The sequence below is a fragment of the Fusarium falciforme genome, chromosome 3, assembly GCF_026873545.1.
Source record: "Fusarium falciforme chromosome 3, complete sequence".
NCBI lineage: Eukaryota > Fungi > Ascomycota > Sordariomycetes > Hypocreales > Nectriaceae > Fusarium > Fusarium falciforme.
In genome coordinates this window covers 2,830,141-2,849,961 of record NC_070546.1, presented here as the reverse complement: position 1 = coordinate 2,849,961, position 19,821 = coordinate 2,830,141, and the positions used below count along the sequence as shown (strand labels likewise).

The window sequence follows — 19,821 nt, the reverse complement described above, 5'->3', positions numbered from 1 at the left end:
TTTTCTCGGGAGACCCGGCTCTTGACATGCCATCACTCGACATTCGTCATACTTTGAATACCCCGGTGATTAGAGCGTCGTATTAAGACACACGGCCTTTCCTCCAAAAGTCGGGACGACCACCACCAAGAACCAAATCCCACCCGTACCAAGCTGCACTGCAACCCTGCCGAGAGGGCCCAAGCTCCAGCCATGCCTCGTGTAAAGAATGGACCCAACCTTGCCGTGGAGCATTGCACAGCACACCAACCCACTGTCCCGCACCGCTTGCCTCGCAGCGAGGGACAAGACGCAGTGGTACAGTGGATAAACGGAAGGATTCTCCCTCTCCCGACGCGACGCAGACCCTCCTCCAGACGGGGAATAAAGCTGCCCGAGGTATCCTGTCAGGTACTTGCCCGTGCAGGTGCAGGTCTGCGCCTCAGAGGCCGCGTACGACCATGCTGAAAAAGGAGGCCGGTCAGGCAACGTGAGACTCCCACTCATGCCTTACCTTTGCCCGTCCGTGAAGCCATCCTCATCAAGGTCGTTGATACGGGAGAGCACATGTCTGGTGTTGAAACTCGAAACAAGTCGGAGCAAGCCACGACGCCTCATCACTCAAGAGGGACCAGCCATGCCTGCGTTGGCTTCAACACACAAACGCCTGGCACGTATGCGATTCGCCGATCACCTAGTGCCTGTCATTCAGAAGCCGCAAGACATACCCCCTTCAACAGTGTGTCTGTTTCAACAGACATTCCTTGACCAGGTCGACGGTCTGGAAGGAATGCCATCATCTCCTTTCTCGAAAGACAATTCCCATCTTGAATCCTCCATCTCAGTTTTCCCAGAGCCATCCTTGCTCAAAGGTGTACATCACCATGTTGGCCCGGGTGAACAGTGACAAGACTGAAGCCCAGATATTGGTTGTGTTGCAGGGTCCATGGTATCACATGGCATCACAGACCTACGCCTCCAGCACCTCTTCAAGCATGTGTCTTGTGTGTTACACATTTTTTTTAAACTCAATTGCAGTTGGCTCAATGCTAAGCATGTTTGTTGGCCGAGCTTGGTCTCTAGGTTTCAAATCCACATTCTTACCAACGTCATTCAAACACAAGGGCATGGCTATTCAACTGCGTTTGTTCCTGGCAGACCACAAGCTCAACTCACGTCCCTGTGGTTTGTAAGCGGGACACCTACTAACAATAGAATCCCCTATCTGGCCTGCCCTCCCGGCTCTTGGGCTCCCCTCAAAGTATCCTTATCCTTACTGGAATTCCTCGCTGTCGGTGGGCTTGATCAATGAGTCCGAAGTCCGTCCCCACAGAGAGACCACCAGAGCCCACACGTTCTCCTCATATTAGAGTTGCTTCCAGTCCAGAGCGTCGAATGGAGGAAGAGGGAGCCCAGGTCCTCGAACTACCAGGTACGAAAGGGCGTGTTCCAGCGATTCCGATTCGTAAGACCACGCTCAAAATACGCGGATTCCCCGCCGCCGTGGCTTCGTTTCCAGGGGCTGTCAGGGGTAAACTGACCCTCCCGCAGTGCCAAGTCCTGCCATCCCGTCCCCTGGAGGACTAGGTCTTATCGGTCTTTTCATCGCTTCGAGCTGGTGTTGGGTTGGGAGGGGGGCCATAGGTCATTCACTTATCAGTCACTGACAACAGAGCAGATCGATCGTGGACCCGAGAACCCTTGCCCTGTTTTCTCACGTTGTACCTTGCAGCGTTTACCCACACCCACCTGCAGGCAGGCAGGTCGTCGAGTTGACGACGGTGAAAAAGTGGACAAGAATTCCTTTTGCCATTTACTGCTGTGCCGCCATGTGCGCAAAACCACGTCCAAGTCCCGCGGCGTCTTTCAACCATCGCTTGAGCGTCGCCACAGCGTAAACCAGGGCCCGGTGGAAGACAGGCACGCCGGAAGCTCCGGTGCAAATCTCGATGCGACAATACTGTCGATGACGTAATGTCGAACAAGACCAGTGCTTTTTTCTTGGAGTCGAGCCTCTGGCCTGACGCCGAGATGGAGATGGGACGAGTTTGGTTCCCAGTCCAGGGGCAGGGGTCAGGACGGAGCAAGCAGGGCGTTTTAGCAACGGGCGCCACGAAGGCCAGTCCGTCTTCATCAGCCAGAGGACCGACGCTGAGCCTAAACGAGGCCGTCGCTCCATGCCCCGGGAGAGGCCGTTCGAGCTAGCTATCTTAGTGCCAGCTTGATTCGTCCTGGCCCCGCTGGTCAAGTCTTGTTCATCGGACTTCATCGACGATCTGCCGGTGTTACTGTACCCAGCGAAACCTGCTTGCCGGCAGCCGGACCCAGCTGCAGACACTATCAACTGCCTGCACTGCACGAAGAAGGCTCACAGGCCGCAGAACCGGGGCGCGCCGTTGGGAATGGCGGAGGTGCAGCAGGTCTGTGTTGGCAACTGCCTATCTCCAGGTTCACCCTTGACCGGCCTTATCCGTCTTGGGGAAATGAAAAACTCTCCCTTTTCGCCGGCTGTGTGCGTGTGTGAATCAGTGTCACTACCGGACACTCGTTCTCGCTCTCTCGCCGAGTCTAAAAATATGGTGTCTGCAGGTCCCTGTTCGTGGAGCATCTGCCGTTGGTCATCACATCTCAAATATATATGGAGCTTGCAAATGAGTTCCCTGACAAATCCTTTCCCGCAGCTACCGAAGCACAGCCAACCCGTCGATCCCATTGTCGGCTCAGGCTCCTGTGTCCATATAGCTCTACATACGCTGTTGGCTGGAGTCGATAGACGGTGGATACCGGAGCCAAGAGAAAAGCCAAGATAATAGCCAAGAGCAAGAGTAAGGAGATCTCGCTCAGGACACGGCCTGCTGCCGCGGGCACACATCAGACGTGGGAAATTCTGTGGACATGAAGCTCCTCACAGCATCCCAAACTAGATTCATGCGGTCTCATCCCCCCATTTCCCCAGCATCGGCAAGCGCTTCTTCTGTTGTCGAAATGGCTCAATCAAGTTGAATGTCCGGGAGGTTTACTCCGGACGGTGGTCTATCTTTTGGCCTACGTACTGTCCTGCGTCTCCTGCTGTTGTCTTCGGGAGCCATGGCTGAGCGGCGCCCGATTATCCCATGCCCTGGCTGGCCCGCCGCGCGGTAATCAAACGGCCCTGGTCGACGTTACCTTGAGAATGGCCCATCTAGCATCGCCCACTGACATTCAAGTCTCCAGCACGTAGCCAAGAATCATGGAGCATGTGCTAAATTTGACACCCCAGGGGGATCGTCGACGCTATCGGCGGGTCAGCCATGGGATTTCCAGAAACTTGCATGTTCTGACTTCTCCACGATCCTATCATAGAGGGCTTGACGGTTGCTGATGTGTTCTGACCTGGGTTCGCATGTCCATGCTGCATTTGACTATTGGCATGCTGCAGCATGGGGATGGCCAGTTGGCTTGGACGGCCTCTTGGACGAAATTGGATGTGCAAGATCGACACTTGGGCAGCATTTGGTCGTCAAGCTCGTCTGCCTCTGATGTCACTGGCGTTAGAGTGCGCAAATCTGCCATTCCATCCATGGCACTGAGACACCAATGTCGCTCCATCTTCCCCGGTCTGTGAGTGCAGGGTAGCCAGCCAACGTGGGGGTTTTCCTTGATTTGCTGGCTACCTAGGTATTGCTTACCCTAGAATCTACTATAGGACATGGACTTTAGCTATTGGATTAGAGCGCATTGTATAGTTCATCAGCTTCATGAGCGCTATGGTATTCTGAATTTCGAAGGATTGGATGGGTGTTGCTGTAGTTGGTGAGCTCACTGTTTAGTCAAGATATCAGACATCTCGCCTTGTGATTGTCACCGAGTGCTGCGAGGTTGGAAATTGCCAGCAAATGAGCCATGTTAGCAGAGCAAGGCCAGATGTTCACAGGGGATCCCTAAATGAGCAAACTTAGGCCAGATAGAGATTATGCTTCCCCTGAGCGGAATGGAGAGATAACATGCAACTGTCAACCAAAAAGCATCACAAAGGAGGCATGTGATGAGCCCAAGAGGTTGTTGGCTGTTGTAGTTCGACTGCTCGAGCTGAAAATCGCTACATCCCAAAGCCTGGAACACAATGCGCCGGAAGCGAACTGCAAAGTAACCAGACAGATGCAAATTTCGCCAGAAACAGTCACCCGAGCGCCCTCGTCATACAAGTCTCGGAAGGTTGAATGTTACGCAACCGTGTGTTCCACCATGTGTCAAGCGGTTAAGGGCGTACCCGAGGCGTGTGCTGCAGCGTCCCGGGCCGTGGATATCTCCAAGGACGAATGGGGTAGATAAAAGAGGAGGAAATACGGGAACGGACATGAAGGCGAGACAATGGCCTGCATGGCTTGAATGTGATGGACCCTTACCGCGTTGAGTGGCTACCTACAGGTGGCTGGAACACGTGGTAGGACAAGCTGGAGCAATAACTGCAGAGACACGCGATTGAAAATTGCATAATAAACTACCAAAAATAAACAACAACAGCGGGCTAACTCGTCCTAAGCATTGCTTCATAGAGTTGTCACTGAGCTGTGTGGTCTTATTCAAGTGTGGAAGGCAGTCGAAACTAGACTCTCCCAACCAACCAACAAAGTCGAGAGAAATTGGTAGACACCAAGACGGAGGGAAAATGAGAGGTATGTATATCTTGATAATTTATTTTTCTGGGGAAAGAAAGAAGTTGTTGACGCACTGTCGACGAGTGTCATGCACGTCCCCGGCGTATGCAATAGGTCTTGTTGCCAGAGCTGAAGGGCCTGATATTTAGGCACATGCAGAGAAGGGCCTCAAACGCAGAAGATTTAAGCTCTTCAAGGATAGATGATGAGACCAACAAAGGTGAAGGGAGTGGGGTAGGCATTGTGATATTTGGTTGTCCCTGTGCCTGAAATATATCGACTGTCACGCAACGGCGTTGACTGCGCAAGCATGATAGAGTCACAGGGAATGTATACACCAGACGGCAGGTGACAAGACAAGAACACTTTTGACTGTACCAAGGAGGTTTCTGTCTTTTACACCTATTCATCTCATTCGTGTCGTCCTGACACCAAGTGTCTGGCTTCAGCATCTGTGGAAGAAAAGGGGGGCAACTCTGAGAAGCGCAGTTACTGAACCAAAGATAAAAGTTGCAACTGAACAGGCTTTGGACATGTGGAACATGACTAGGCTATGAACTTACTGGAAACAACTCTGACAGCAGATAGGAATACCAAGTGCTAAGAAACCTTGCTGTAACTGTCTGGACTAGATAAGGCCGCCCACTCCTTGCCGTCGTGTTACAACAACAACAACGTTCAAGCCACGAGTGCTTATCCCGCTACCGGCATATCCATAACCTATCTTTATGGTCAAACGGATGTCCTGATGAAACATGCCGGCGCCTGGCATTTACACGACATGACTGGCGTCCTGGAATCGCATTCTCGAGTGATATACTACGAGTCGCTCGTGTTTGGAACCAGGTAATTTGTGCTGTTCCCTGAATCATTAACTGCCACAGGGATAGCATGGACAGCGCATAATACCCACTCAACTCTAATTAGAGACATGGAAGTGATATGATAATTGAGGACCACATGTGCTAGAATCGTTGACCCCCGCTCCTGTCAAATACACTCTGCAAGAAACTTCAAGCACTTCATTTGGAGGAATTGGTAGTCGAAAGAGACGTTCTGAATCCTTTACCTGCTCCTGGTAGGCTGTTAACCCTAACTAATGCTACCCCCTTTTTACTGAAGTTCCCGTTGCCTGTCTTCACCAGTCCTTGAGCGCCTGTGCTGGAATAGAGACTCTCATATACCCTTTCCGTGGCCGCTAGAAATGCAGCATTGGATGAATTCCTTCCCCAAAGCGCCTCGTTATGTGTTATGATACGGATATTTGGAAACCACTGTGAGGACTTATTAGAATCTACCTCCTTCTGAGCCTGGCATACGTACATGGTATAGAACCCATAGTGTCCTAGTTAAAGACCCGAGATTGATGATCCCTCTATGCCCCAGGTTTCTCCTCAGTTGCATCTAATTCTCATCGGGCACAGTCGCCAGAGCAATGATGCTGAATTCGAGGTTTCCATCGGCGGCATTTGTAAACTTCTTGACAGTAGCCTCCAACGCCTTGTCGCTGAGGAGGTCCTCATCATCAGCCAACACGCCCCGGTCGATTGGGCCTCCCCAGCCTCCTTCAAGATCATACAGGTGCCCGTTCTCTCCCCTGACGAAGCTGATGAAGTGGTAACCGACTGGCTCCTGGCTTGAAGGGGCTATGGTATCGCCTGTAACTGCGGCAGCCATGTGGGCCTTCTCCAACTCGGCAGAGTTGTACAAAAGGTCGGCACGTGGTAGCGGCTTGAGAGGGAGAGCTTGCTTCAGGAGATTGTCGAGATCCGAGCCGGGGACGATGAACTCCTTTGCTGAGCCGTTGCTCACGCTGTGGAGGAGAGCGATGAGGCCACAGGCGTTGCCAATGGTCTGCTTGTACCAGGTAACGGGCTCATCAGGGCCGGAGCCGTCGTAAGTCAACTCCTCGGAGCCGGGATCGTTCTCGCGCACGCGGTAGTACATGGGCGCGGGAGTGATGAAGATGAGAGCATGGACGGGACGGGGAATCATTGCCAGCAGGTCTGGTTCATCGACGCTGTAGACATCGTAGAAGCCGAGTTTCTCAGACACGCCGAGGTTGTGGATGAGCTTGTTGAAGACCTCGGGGTTGTTCTCGAGCGGGATGAAGACCTTCTTGCCGTTCTTGTACGAGACTCCGGGAGTAGTCGACATGGTGAATGATGTTTGGTGAGACGTTTTAGAGGTGAAGCTTTTACCCCGCGATTGTTGTTATCGGTAGAGTTGAAGTCCTAAGGCGGTTGATTGGAGGAGAAGCCAAAGTCGTCAAGTGAGGTCAGGCAGCAGATGATGCGTAACCTGGTTGAGTCAGCCACGCATGCCAGCGTAGGCGGCAGCACAAACACCAGCAAAATAATAGGCAGTGACGTATTGGAAACTCAGTGAATCAATGCCACCATTTCGAAGTGATTGAGATGCAATACTGGGTACAGTTGGTATAATTGGTTTACATGGGCGTTTGAGACGAGAAGTTGCATTACGTGCCGTGAATCACGGCCTGGAGTATGTCAGCTACTGCGAACAAGAGTGGTTCAATGATTGAGATGGAGTATCTATTGTACCGACTTGATGCTTGTGAAGCAAGCCATGATTGTAGTTGTTCCGCTCTTGGTCAAGGCATGTTGACATGTGGGAAGCAGTTTGGCATGAACATGCCGCACATGCTTACGCTCGGCACATCTCGATCTTTGGAGGATTTCTGAATGCATAGATAGAAGACAATGTGCAAGGCAGCATGTATTCAAGGAAATGAGAAACCCATCTGAGAACCAATGGTTGCTCTCAGGCCCAGGGTATGGCGACGTCGGACCCTCGCCATATGCATTCTTGACACAACATGGGGCGATGAATATCAGATCCGTGTGTCTCCAGAAGCTAAATCTTATATGTTACAAAGCCATTTGTCAAGAACAAAAGTTCCCCAGTCTGACTATCAAGGTTGAGTTATTAGCTGATCTCGTCGATCCATGAACCGGCAGCGACACGGCATGCGACGTCTCGGCCGAGAAGCTTGGAGCCGGAATGGGCTGACCCTCAAAAGGTCCCGGTATTCTGGTTGCACCGTGAGTCAAGGGAAACAAAAGTTCGCCGCGTGGACATGTGTATGGAGACGTTCTCCGTCTTTTGTCTATGCGAGGGACCTTTTGCTGAGGACCGCCACGACAGTAGAGGAACTATTTGAATGTGATGTGGATCAGGCAAGCCGAGGAATTATTTCCGGAAAGCTCCATCTGTTGGGATACAGTACAGTAATCGGCCAGATAAATAAGATTCGAACTAGAGTATCAGATCTTTACTTTGATGTTGAGGGGAAATGAAGATGGCAATGTTGTTGAGTGTATGGAGAGCATCTGTCCGATTTGCGGAAGCCCCATGTTCTTCTAGGCCGCACCCTGTATCCGAGACGCTGGATACTGCCCGAGACTGATACTCAAAGACCCTGGATCTGGTCGAGAAGCAGCTGTTTATCAGGATAGACGGCCGGTCATGCCGTTTATAGAGACAAAAGTGCCAAGCTGGGGGGAAAGAGACTCACACCGGCCAACATCCAAATCCTCACCACCACCACGGCGATGGAGTAGCCCGAGGCTAGCCCCAGAGAGGAGGGAGATAAGCCGCCCATTGAAGGTTTCAACGCCATCCGGACGGCTCCTCATTGGCTGATAGCGAGGGCTGAATGGCGTGCCATGGGCTCAGGGGCAATTGATTGCGAAGCGAGCAGGGCATCTGATGCGACCTGAGGGCTGAAGGTGGGAGCGACGATGCCTTCAAGGCAGTTGCTTTTGCATGTTTCAATGCACGAATCTTCCAAGAACACAATCCAAAAGAACCAAACGAAAAAAGTGGCCCATCAAATAGAATGGGAGGGCAGGTCGACAAAAGGTCCGAATCTCTTCGACTCGCGGCCACAGAAGGACCATCGAAACTCGAACGCACGAACAAGGTCCAGGGCCGGCCATGCCTCTTTAGGAAGGTGGCCCCAAAAACTGTGCCGTTGTCCGTGATGGAAGTGCAGCAAGAACATCACGCTATGTCCGGGATCGTCTAGAAGCGGGTTCCAGCGAGAGTCTCGGAGACTGCAGCAGCGGTGCCAATCTGGTCCTCTTCGCGGGGAGATTCGTCGTCTGGGCCTGTCCTGTCTGGGCTTGTCTCTGGGGCTGAGACCGCCCCCGGGGCCTGGGTCTGTATAACCACACCCGCTAAGCAGAGCAGACCAACTAAGCAGCCGACCGTCGGCAGGGCATCCATTCCCTCTTTTCTTGCTTCTACACTGCCCTCTTGCGAATCCAGCATCGCTCAAAAGGTCGCTGCCGCTGCCGTCGTCGCTGCCGCTGTCGCTGCCATCGCGGGCTTCGAAGCAACCCACGCGTCGCCGTTAGGTCGCCCGTCGCTGTCGCTATCGCCCAGACAATAACGGGCGTTGCCGTCAGATAACCAACCACCATGGCGCCGTCCCTCTTCCGCAAGCGCCACGAGGCCGAGGACATCATCCCCATCCCAGGCCCCCTCGAGGCCGCTGCCATCTCCGCCTCTGGCCGCGATCGTCTTGAGAACCTCCAGCAGTTTGAGAAATCCCACAAGTTCGACCCGAACCTGCCCATCGACGACCTTACCGATGTCGACGCCGCTATCGCAACTGGAAATGCCGAAAAGGGCATCGAGATTGAGCACGCGCTCATGGAGGACAACAGCCCCTACCCCGAGGTGAGGGCTGTTGTCCGTAACTACGATGTCGACGTCCCTGCCAACACCATCCGCGCCTGGGTTATCGGCCTGGTTCTTTGTACTATTGGTTCTGGCATCAATATGCTCTTCTCGTTGCGCAACCCCAGTATTACCGTATCTACATACGTCGTCCAGCTCGTCGCGTATCCCTTGGGTCTGGGCTGGGATCTGATCATGCCCGATCGCGAATGGAATCTCTTTGGCCTCAAATTCAACCTGAAGCCTGGAAAGTTCAACTACAAGGAGCATGTGGTTATCGTCGCCATGTCTAACGTGAGACCTTTCTCTGCACTGACGAAGGATCTGGCTAACCTCGTTTCTAGGCTGCTTACGGTGGTGGTGTTCTTTATGCGACAGATGTCCTCCTGGCCCAGCAGATTTTCTACGGCCAGAAATTCGGCTGGGCATTCCAGGTTCTTTTCGGCATCACAACTCTCTGCACTGGATATGGATTGGCTGGACTGGCGCGTCGCTTCCTGGTGTGGCCCGCCGCAATGATCTGGCCCACCGATTTGGTCAACTGTGCACTCTTCTACACCCTTCACGACCACTCCGGTTCCGACCCGACCAAGACCAATGGCTGGAAGATTGGACGATATCGATGGTTCTTGATTGTGGCAGGCGGGGGCTTTATCTGGTACTGGTTCCCTGGCTGGATCTTCAAGGGTCTATCCTACTTCACCTGGATCTGCTGGGTGGCTCCCCATAATGTCACCGTCAACAAGATCTTTGGGGGTCTGACCGGCTATGGCTTGATGCCTACTTCTTTCGACTGGACCGTGTACAGCGGTTATCTGCAGTCCCCTCTGATCCCCCCCTTCCACGCCATCGCCAACGTTCTCGTGGGCATTATCGTCTTCTTCGTCTGTATCTCGATGGGAATTCACTTTACCGGAACCTGGTACTCTGATTACTTCCCCGTTCAGTCCTCCGAGTCTTACGACAACACGGGCAACGTCTACAACGTGTCCAGGATTCTCGACCACAACTTCCACTTCAACGAGACCGCCTACAAGGAGTATTCGCCTCTCTTCCTGCCAACGCAGTTTGCTCTGTCGTACGGCCTCTCCTTTGCTGCTGTCACGGCTGTCGTTGTGCATGTTTTTCTGTACCATGGTCAGGAAATCTGGAGGCAATTCAGGCAGGCTCGTAACCAGGAAGACGATGTTCACATGCGCTTGATGAAGAAGTATAGGGATGCAGAGGATTGGTGGTATGCTGGTAAGTTAAACCCCTTTTGCAACGACCGCAGAATCGCAATTCTGACCTACAAACAGCTCTCTTCGTCGTCATGGTCTCCATCTCCATTGGAGTCGTCGCTGGCTGGCCAACCGGGTTCCCCGTTTGGGCCTACTTCCTGTGCATTCTCATCCCCATTCTCTGGCTGATCCCCATTGGTGTCGTGCAAGCTATCACCAACATTCAGCTTGGCCTCAATGTTCTGACAGAGTTCATCATTGGATATATGGTCCCTGGACGCCCCATGGCCATGATGATGTTCAAGAACTACGGCTACATCTGCATGGGTCAGGCTCTCTACTTCGCCCAGGATCTCAAGCTTGGTCATTACATGAAGGTCCCTCCACGGGTCATGTTCTCGTCCCAGCTGGTTGCGTCCATCTGGTCCGCCATTGTACAGATTTGCGTTATGAACTGGGCACTGGGACACATCCCCGATGTCTGTCATGATGACCAGCCTAACAACTACACGTGCCCTGGCGGTCGTGTCTTCTACACGGCCTCCGTTATCTGGGGAGCTATTGGCCCAGCCCGAATCTTCAGCAACGGCGCCATCTACTCCTCCCTTCAGTGGTTCTGGCTTGTTGGCGCTGTCACACCTGTTCTGACATGGCTCATTGCTCGGAAGTGGCCTCGATCCATCTGGCGCTATGTCAGCACACCTCTCATCTTTGGAGGCTCTGGCATGCTCCCTCCAGCCAGTGTCTACATCTACCTCTGCTGGGGTATGGTTGGCACCTTCTTCAACCACTTCATCAAGAGGAGATACACTGGATGGTGGCTGCAGTACAACTACATCACCTCTGCGGCTCTTGACTGTGGCCTCATCCTGTCAACCATGGTGATCTTCTTCACCTTGTATCTGACGAGTGCCCAACCCCCTAACTGGTGGGGAAACTTTGGTGCCTTCAATACTTCGGATTGGAAGCACCTGGCAGTGAGCAAGTCAATTGCCAACGGAACAACGATTGGACCCTCAACTTGGAATTAAGATTTAAGAAAGTAAAGGATCAAGGATTAGAGCCGTGGGTTTTAGTTTGGAAAGCGAGATTCTGGAATATTTGCTGGGATTATTCAGGCGTCATGGAATGGGTCGTGTTTTTGTAGGATTGTTAGTTGGCGAGATACCTCAATCATGATTGATGTTTATGGACGATAGCCAACAGCCTCCGAGATTGGTGTAAAACGGTTCAATGGATGTTAATGTATGAGGAATTACTATCAAATCACTGAGCAAACGCGCCTGGAACTGAATGCACAGCAATTATTGCATTGATTCTTCCCATCACAATTGCCTCCTCTCAAGGACGCTTTTCCTCTTGTGGTGGTAAATCTTGGCACCGACCTTGCCCCAGTCACGTGCAGTTCGCGCCAATCGAGATCACATGACTTAGCTCGCACACACCGAACCCCGGTTTCTTAGGGCTCAGCAAGCAATTCGACCACTCCACCAAAAAAGCCCTCCCAAGTTTGAGAATTTCTCGATCGCCATCCTACTAACCGCCCAAACACCACAGCCAAGATGAGTACGTGACCACCTCACCGGGTAGAGGGGACTCTTCCCTCTGAGAGAAACGGGGTTTTTGCTAACGCGATCGCCAACAGCGAAGGGTACCTCCAGCTTCGGTAAGCGTCACAACAAGACGCACACTCTGTGCCGACGATGCGGTTAGTCCTTGTGCCCTCTCCCTCTCCTTGCCAGGCCTTCCTCGATCAGCGCATCAACGAATTCGACGAGAACCGAGACGGAATTTTTACGACAATGAGCGATAGAGAATGGCCTGGATTGGAGACTTGGAAACCTCGAATGAATCGGGAGACTGATGGGATATCTAGGTCGTCGCTCTCTTCACATCCAGAAGAAGGAGTGCGCTGCTTGCGGCTACCCTTCTGCTAAGACCCGGAAGTGTACGTGAAACCCCCAAAATCGCACCTCGACCCGACAATCTCGACTCGGATGGTGCTTGTCCGTTGGGCATGTCATACTGACCCGATCTCTCGTGCAGACAACTGGTCCGAGAAGGCGAAGCGAAGAAAGACCGTCGGCACCGGCCGAACCCGCTACCTCAAGGATGTGTCCCGACGATTCAAGAACGGCTTCCAGACTGGCCAGCCCAAGGGCGCCCGGGGCATCAACAAGGAGGCTTAAACGGGGATACCGCATCCCTCTACCCTCCCTTCACCACCCTCTCACCGCCCCGTCCCTCTTCTCCCCCGCCTGAACGGAATTTGATAAAGATGGTGTGTGCGCACCCCGCACGGGAACTGCTCTTTTAGAGCTGAATGAACGGCGGAGGGAGAAAGACCTCCAGGCTTGGAGAACCACGGTGTTGGTGGTGGACGGAGCAGGTGTCTGGTTTTGGTTCGTGGATGAAAGGGGCGGCTGGAGCATGGGCACGGTGTTTTACATGTTTGAGCAAGGACAAAAAAAGAGGACCCTTTTGCTTTTCTGAGATTCCATAGGGATTCGGTCACTCACGAGGTTCTGAAATGGCATCTTGATTCTGCATGAAGGTGCCCTGGCGGTTGAGAGGTTTCGGTGTGTGGAAGAATATGAGCCATATGTGCAATTGGCTTCTTGTTAATGTGTGACGAGTCTTGATGTGCTTTCATGAGAGGCTTGAGCCAGTGATCTATTCGTTGATATGGATTTCAACCGTTCGTTTAACCCGACCCAAGTCGAGGAGTCTACCTCGCAGCCAGTTCTTATCCAATTTCTCTGCCCGGGAAACCTGTCTCTCAGGTTCCCCTCTCAAACACCTTGACTCCTCCATCGGCGGCAACATGATACAAGAACTCGGCCGCACCGCCCATGCCCTCGACTCCAGGCCCCGTGATACGCACAACCCCGCTGACGTCCCTCGCCGTTCCCGTGTCCAGCATACGTAGAGCCAGCACTGCGTCAGCCGCGTGCGCCGCTGAGAGGGCGAGGCTGGCGTGTTCGCGCTCCAGCGTTGTGGCTTGGGCAGCGATGAGAGGTGTATCAGCTGACAGGGCGAGGAGGGTGCTGTGAACAAGCTGCAGTGCCAGTTAGTTTATAATTATCACACGTACTGTAGTCAAAGGGGAACTCACACTGCGGAGAGAAAGAACTAGGTTCTGGAGAGTGAGGCCTGTGGTTGACTCGTCGGTGATGGCAAGTAGGGCGTCGAGTTGGTCGATGATGAGAACCTTGCGCGACGTCCGCAGGTCTGCAATGGCGCCTTCAACCTCCTTCTTTACGTCTGCAAGATTTGTACTTCGTATAACTCTCTCCTTGCGCACGCCTGGTGCTGAAGGACGAACTGCTGGTTGGGCACTGCTGTATAGTCCTGTGAGACCATCGACGAAAGTGAAGCGCCCTGTCCTGCTGAGAGCATCTAGATCCAGTCCCTGACTGTAAGTTAGTCAAGACGTACTATATTGTTGAAAGATGATATATTCGAGCAAAACTCACCATCTTAGTTGCACCTTCTCTCCAGAAAGCCCCATCTCTCATGAAGCTGACCAGAACAACTCCAGTATCTCTCGTACCCTCATCCCCATCTGCGCTTCCCTTCAGATATGAGTACACATGGCGCAGGGTAAGCCAATTCGAACTCGCGCCGAGGACGCTGGTGAGGAGTATGAGAGATGACTCTGGAGGCAGAGCGAGGTAGGACTCTAGGAGGTGAGGTATGCGTGACGAGGAGGCCATCTTTTCTGAGAGGATGGTGATTTTGATATTGGAGATTTTGATATGTCTGTACTGTGCGAGCGCTGGAGTGAGGTTGGTGGGATGTGCCATGGTGGGGGTGGGGACTGTGAGGACTTGAGCAATTGAGCACTGTGCTTGGGCTCAAGTGTAAAGACGAGGTCTCGTTATTCTATAAAAAATGCAATCAAAGATTGGGAAAATGTTATGATGAGCCTGATATTCATTGGGATGTGGGCTGCTATTGAAATTCGTTATTATTGTATTCCTGTTCACTCGACTTGGTTACAATAAATTTCAGCGGCAGGTGCCTGAATGATGACGCACTTGGCTCAGCACAAGCACGGGAACATGACTTCCACTGCCTTCCCTCTCACTTCTCTTTGTCACTTTTCATCCTCAACACCATCACCAACCATCTACCACCTTGCCCAAAACCATTCTTCACATCGACTAGGGCCCTCTGGTCATGCTAACAACATAACAGCCAAGCCTCGCTTCTCGTTTGCCCACGAACCCTGCCAATCACATTTTGTGCCCCGCATAGGCCCAGTTTCGTCAACCATCTTCAACAAGCTCACAAGGAAGCCCCGTTGGCTCAGTGGTAAAGCGTATCACTAGTAATGATAAGATCACTGGTTCGATTCCAGTACGGGGCATGTGACTTGTTTTTTTGCGTCTCTTGACTCTGATTGAGCTTGGGGACTTGATATTTTTTGATCCATGTTGTGGCATTGTGAAGTCAAGCATGGTTTGTTGCCGGAGTCGCTGTCTCATAAGAAATAGCTGACTATTCATAAGGCTTCCTTCATTCAGGTGTTCTGTGGACTGACAGCAAGACGCAAGTCTTTTTGCACACTATTATACTCCAGACTCACGAAAAGACACTTGGACGTGACGCTCCCTCAACTAATTTTGTGCAAATTTCACTTCCATGGGTATTTATTTGGCCTGATATTTCCATCAACTTCTCCATCTCCTATTGCTTCTCCGGCGTAGCTCGACCACTCGACTCCTCCATCACCGCCTCACCCTGCACAATAGTGTTTGGGCGCCTGCCCTTGACCAAGGATGTGCACACCCGGGCAATCGTTGCACGGCTCTCCCATAGAGGGTAGATGCCAACTGCGAAAAGAGAGAGGAAGATCCAGATGATGCCCACGCTGACCCAGCCGGTGAAGAACGGCTTGGAAAAGACATAACGGGAACCGTACATTGGCATAGGCCAGAGCACGAGGAACGACAGAGTTCTGGAAACACTGGTTAGCATGTATTCGACTGCTTCCGAGTATGGAGGACAACTTACAGAATGATTGTCATGGTGCTGGCAATCTTGAAAGCCTTCTCGAGCTTTCGCTGCTCCTCCTCAAAGTCGGCCTGTTGAGCCGCGGCCACCTGCCTCTGGGCCTCCTCGTCAAGACCGGACTCCTTGATCACATCGTGGTCATCTGCTCTGCGGATGTTCATCATAGACTGCCAGTCATACTTGTCAAAACCAAAGATCAGACAGAAGATTGGGATGAAGATGACCGGGGAGAGTAGAGCCGTTAGGTTGCCAGCAAGCATGGGATCGTTGGATCCGGTGCAAGTCACATCCAGCTTGCCGCATGTCTTGCTCGCAGTTGCCAGCCACGCCGAGATGGCACAGGCGGCGCCGAGGATAGGAGACAGGGTGGCCGCCCATCGGTTCTGGCCGCGCCAGATGAGAGTCAGCGTCGCTGGGAGCACAGCCGCAGAGATGAGCACACCCATGAGGAGGTAGAGGTATCCCATTGAGATTCCATTGTACCACAGTCCGACGGAAATGCAGCAGATAATAAGAGCGTAGACGACCATGCAGCAATGGGACATCCAGATCAGGCTCTTGCCACTGGCATTGGGACGGAAATAGGTTCGGTAGATGTCATAGGTGAAGATGGACGACGTAGCAACCAGCTCAGAGTTGAAGGACGAGGTAACCGCCAGGAAGACCATGAGAAGAGTGGCGATGGCTCCACCCTTGCCCAGAAGAGCAACAGCAGCATATGGAAGAGCCAAACCAGCCGAGACGTCAGCCTCGCTCATACGCTCCGGGTATGTGGGGAAGCGAGGGTTGGACTCGAGGGCGAGGGCCGAGAGACCAAGAGTGGTGGCAGTCAGCCAGGGGATGGCGAACCAGGCAAGGCCTCCGATGATGTAACCAGGGAGGGCATGAACGGGGTGGGCGGCGATGGCCTTGTTGTAGTAGCCGTTGTCGAGGAAGACGGTGCCAAAGTTGCCGACAATGTTGATGACGAAGAATGTGACACCCCCCTTGGATCGCATCGTCAGGTAGCTGCCGTCTTGATTACCAGAGACTGGATGAGCCTTGGCTGCCTCGACAAGGAGGTCATATACAGCAGAGGGACTGCCTAGGACATCGGAGGATGCATAGGCCGTCAGGGCAAAGATGATGATGATGATGAGCACAACACCGCCGTGAATGTAGTCAGTGATGAAAGTGGCCTTGAGGCCTCCGATGAAGGTATAAGCAACGACGCCCACGGGGAGAAGGAAGATGGCAGCGATAGTGTTCATGCCGGTCAGAGCATTGACGGTTGCAGCACCTCCAGAGATCAACATCAGAGACACAAGCACGTTGGTCAAGATGCCAAAGACGATGAACGTGAAGTGAGCAGGCGTCCCATAGCGAGCCTTGATGACCTCGAGAAAAGTGTGAGCGTTAGGGGCACGCTTCTTGAGCATGATGGCCAAGGTGGCGAAGAGAAGAATCTGCACAGTCGCTCCGGAAGCATACCAGAACGGACCCGAGACGCCGTACCGGTAGCAGACACCGGAACTCTGCAGGAGGGTGGCGGCCCATGTCCACGAGGAGACGACGGCGGCGGCGACGAGTCCCGACTTCATGGAGCGGCCGGCCGTGTTGAACATCTCGGATGTCTGGACCTCATTGTTGTGGCGCTTGAGGATGTGGGTGAGGCTGATCTGCGATATGTGAGCTTGTGATATTGTCTTCGAGACAAGAGGCTGACCATGAAGACGGCAAAGGCGAGGCCGACGCCCAGGACGATGCCGTAGCCGGCGCCCTGGCTCAGAGCTGGAGTCCCAGAACCAGCCATGTTGTAGAAGCTGGTGGATATCACTTGGAGTCTTTGCTCTGTAGCTTCACAGGATGTGGCTGGCAGTGTAGATCCTCAAGTAGACCGACAGGAACACTCGCCATATATACTACTCTACACATGCTTGAACATTGTATCCCCAGCCCTATCAGCAAGGCCAAGCAAAGCCAAGCCTCGTAGGCGTTGAAGCATCCTGCAGCAGCACCTTTGAGGGCTTGGGAGTATCGTTACATGAGATAAGGAGGGCAGACGACGATCAGTCACCCAAAGAACAGGGGGTGACAGAAGGCCGCCGCCGGGGAACTCAGGATCACGCCGGGGAACTGGAGACGACACCGGGGAAGCGATGGGGAAGCGAATAAAGAACCATCGCGACGGGTGCGATGCCGGAGAAGTCCAATCCGGGGCTTGGTATTCCTCCCCCCCGCAGGTTTGTTGCTCAGAAGAGGTGCTAATGCACGGTGGTTCTTGGTAGTGATAAGGTCTTTGAGTGGTGTTTTGTCATGAGAGCCTCAGAGCGGGCGAGTGGATGCTGATGGCGTTTATTCTCCGCTAGATCCATCCAATACCATGGGTCGAGCTGCACGCACATGTTTAGCTTGGCACTTTAATTCAATGACAATCAAGAGTGATTCAGCGAGATTAGAGATAATAAAGAAAAAACAGTTGCTGGTCTTGCTTTGTCAAGATTCTCTGGGGTAATAGGTTGGACGAATGGGGGAGGCTTGATAAGAACGACCATGGTTCTTTGATAAGCTCGTCTCCCAGTTCGAAGGCATCGTCTTGGCATTTGTACCATGATTTTTTTTTTCTTATCTCGCATGGATATTTTCTTCCCCGGAGACTGTTTTTTTTTTTTTTTTTTGATGGATTTTCAAAGTCGGTCTTGGCTTTTTGTTTGACGAGCGCCGGCGGGCCGAGTTTCTTTTCGTCGCCGGCGGCCTGGATAAATACTACAACAGGTCGAGAAATGATGCTCCATCTGAATAATCCTTGATCTTTTTTGCTCTGTAAGCGACCTCGTCAAAAGTCTTGGGTCCATTCAGGGCAAGCCAAATCTTGATGGCGACATGTCCAAGTGGTAGGAACGGCTGTGATAATCTTGCGAGGGGAATCAAAGTTGAGCGAACGGCTCAGGATCTGCCGCCAGTGCTCCTCCTGATTTCCGAGCCACACTCCCGTGTACGACAGATTCAATCTTGTCGCCTTCGTGGGATCTTACTCGAGACAAAGGTGCTTTTTTTCTTCTTCTCTTCATCTCGCAGCCCGACCGCGGGGCAGCTTCAAGCCGACCACCAGCGTTGCAGGTTTCAAGCCGCAATGTCTTGAATGTCCCGACTATCATCTGACAGTTCTTGGGTTCCCCCCTCTTTGGTACTGTCATCCAAGCCATCGTGGATGCTCGAGCTTGAGCTCCCCGGCAGAGCCTCCTCTAGTACGGCCAGAGCGTCTCGTGCAGTCGCAAACTGCCTCATCCAGCACTTGAGTATAACATTTCCCCCTGGCAGCTGCTTGACGTCGGGGAACTTTCCCGCCTTGAAGTTTGGGTACACAATCCGCTCTTCCCAGTCTAGCCTGTCGTCGACTTTAGCAAACCTGCCTGTAGTCGTCGTCTCATGTACGAGTATATTGCCTGGTCGAAGGTCCGAGTGGACCAGGCCGCGGCTATGGATGTAGTCGATGGCCTCTGCAAATTGACGACACTAGATCAGGCGCTGGCCAAGACTCGTGGACGGGTGGCTATCTAGGTAAGCCTGGAGGTTGCTATGACTGGCCTCGGCTAGGAGAATACCATCGCCCTGAAGCCCGAGGAATCTATAGAGAGGTTAGCAGGCATTCTGCGACTAGGAATTACAGCTTCGAGATCACCTTACGATCCTGGGATGATGGCCGAGTCGCTTTAGGATTTGCCTTTCGACAGAAAAACAATTGGCAACCCGTTCATCGACTTCGGTTTGGCCTAGACATACAATTGGCTGTTTCAAAGCGACGCCCGGGGAAACGCGCTCAATGATACCTGACGAGCCAAGGTCTAGAATTTGTTGTTTTGCCGTTATAAGCATCAGATGGGGTTACCTTGGGTCTATAGAGCAGGTGTTGTAGGCAACGTGCTTGATATGAGGCTCCTCTCGCATGACCCCTTTGCGCTCGTCCAGCCACCCCCTTGGCCTGCGCCACATGCTGAGAGATCCTGCAGCACTTCGAACTCATCAAGGCGCTGGTTTTGAGGCCGGAACTGTCAGTTCACTGAAAGCATGAGCATGATCAAACCTTGCTGGAGGAGAGGGGAATTACTACGTAGTACCTTTGTGACGCTGTTGCGCATGCGGCGGAAGATTATAGTTGAGATGCTCCAGATGAGCTGGAAAGGTGGTTGTTCAGGTTGGTTAATCAGCTTGAGCTTGCTGGATGATTGACAATATTGGTGTGAGAGGAGATGGTTAATCTAATGCGGCACGCAGATATT

The 19,821-nt window shown here is 52.7% G+C and overlaps 5 protein-coding genes across 5 annotated transcripts; 2 read left to right on the top strand and 3 right to left on the bottom strand.

Annotated features, from left to right (window-relative positions):
* Nucleotides 1-6,020: 6,020 nt before the first annotated feature.
* NCS54_00417500 (Ubiquitin carboxyl-terminal hydrolase) lies at nt 6,021-6,773 on the bottom strand (the record flags this gene model as incomplete). Its single annotated transcript, XM_053149722.1, has 1 exon — nt 6,021-6,773. One exon carries the CDS (start codon nt 6,771-6,773, stop codon nt 6,021-6,023), a length of 753 nt encoding a protein of 250 aa, XP_053005697.1.
* A 2,289-nt stretch (nt 6,774-9,062) lies between these two features.
* On the top strand, nt 9,063-11,574 carry NCS54_00417400 (Hypothetical protein; the record flags this gene model as incomplete). The annotated part of the gene is made up of 3 exons (XM_053149721.1): nt 9,063-9,617; nt 9,668-10,565; nt 10,622-11,574. The coding sequence occupies 3 exons, from the start codon at nt 9,063-9,065 to the stop codon at nt 11,572-11,574; spliced, it is 2,406 nt and encodes an 801-aa protein (XP_053005696.1).
* Nucleotides 11,575-12,105: 531 nt separating this feature from the next.
* NCS54_00417300 (Ribosomal protein L37) lies at nt 12,106-12,732 on the top strand (the record flags this gene model as incomplete). Its single annotated transcript, XM_053149720.1, has 4 exons — nt 12,106-12,109; nt 12,189-12,209; nt 12,420-12,491; nt 12,590-12,732. The coding sequence occupies 4 exons, from the start codon at nt 12,106-12,108 to the stop codon at nt 12,730-12,732; spliced, it is 240 nt and encodes a 79-aa protein (XP_053005695.1).
* Nucleotides 12,733-13,322: 590 nt separating this feature from the next.
* Nucleotides 13,323-14,280, bottom strand: NCS54_00417200 (Hypothetical protein; the record flags this gene model as incomplete). The annotated part of the gene is made up of 3 exons (XM_053149719.1): nt 14,020-14,280; nt 13,659-13,955; nt 13,323-13,601 (listed from the first exon to the last, which is right to left on the bottom strand). The coding sequence occupies exons 1-3, from the start codon at nt 14,257-14,259 to the stop codon at nt 13,323-13,325; spliced, it is 816 nt and encodes a 271-aa protein (XP_053005694.1). The 5' UTR covers nt 14,260-14,280.
* A 955-nt stretch (nt 14,281-15,235) lies between these two features.
* Nucleotides 15,236-17,354, bottom strand: NCS54_00417100 (Hypothetical protein; the record flags this gene model as incomplete). Its single annotated transcript, XM_053149718.1, has 3 exons — nt 15,236-15,506; nt 15,563-17,220; nt 17,268-17,354. The coding sequence occupies 3 exons, from the start codon at nt 17,352-17,354 to the stop codon at nt 15,236-15,238; spliced, it is 2,016 nt and encodes a 671-aa protein (XP_053005693.1).
* Nucleotides 17,355-19,821: the final 2,467 nt, after the last annotated feature.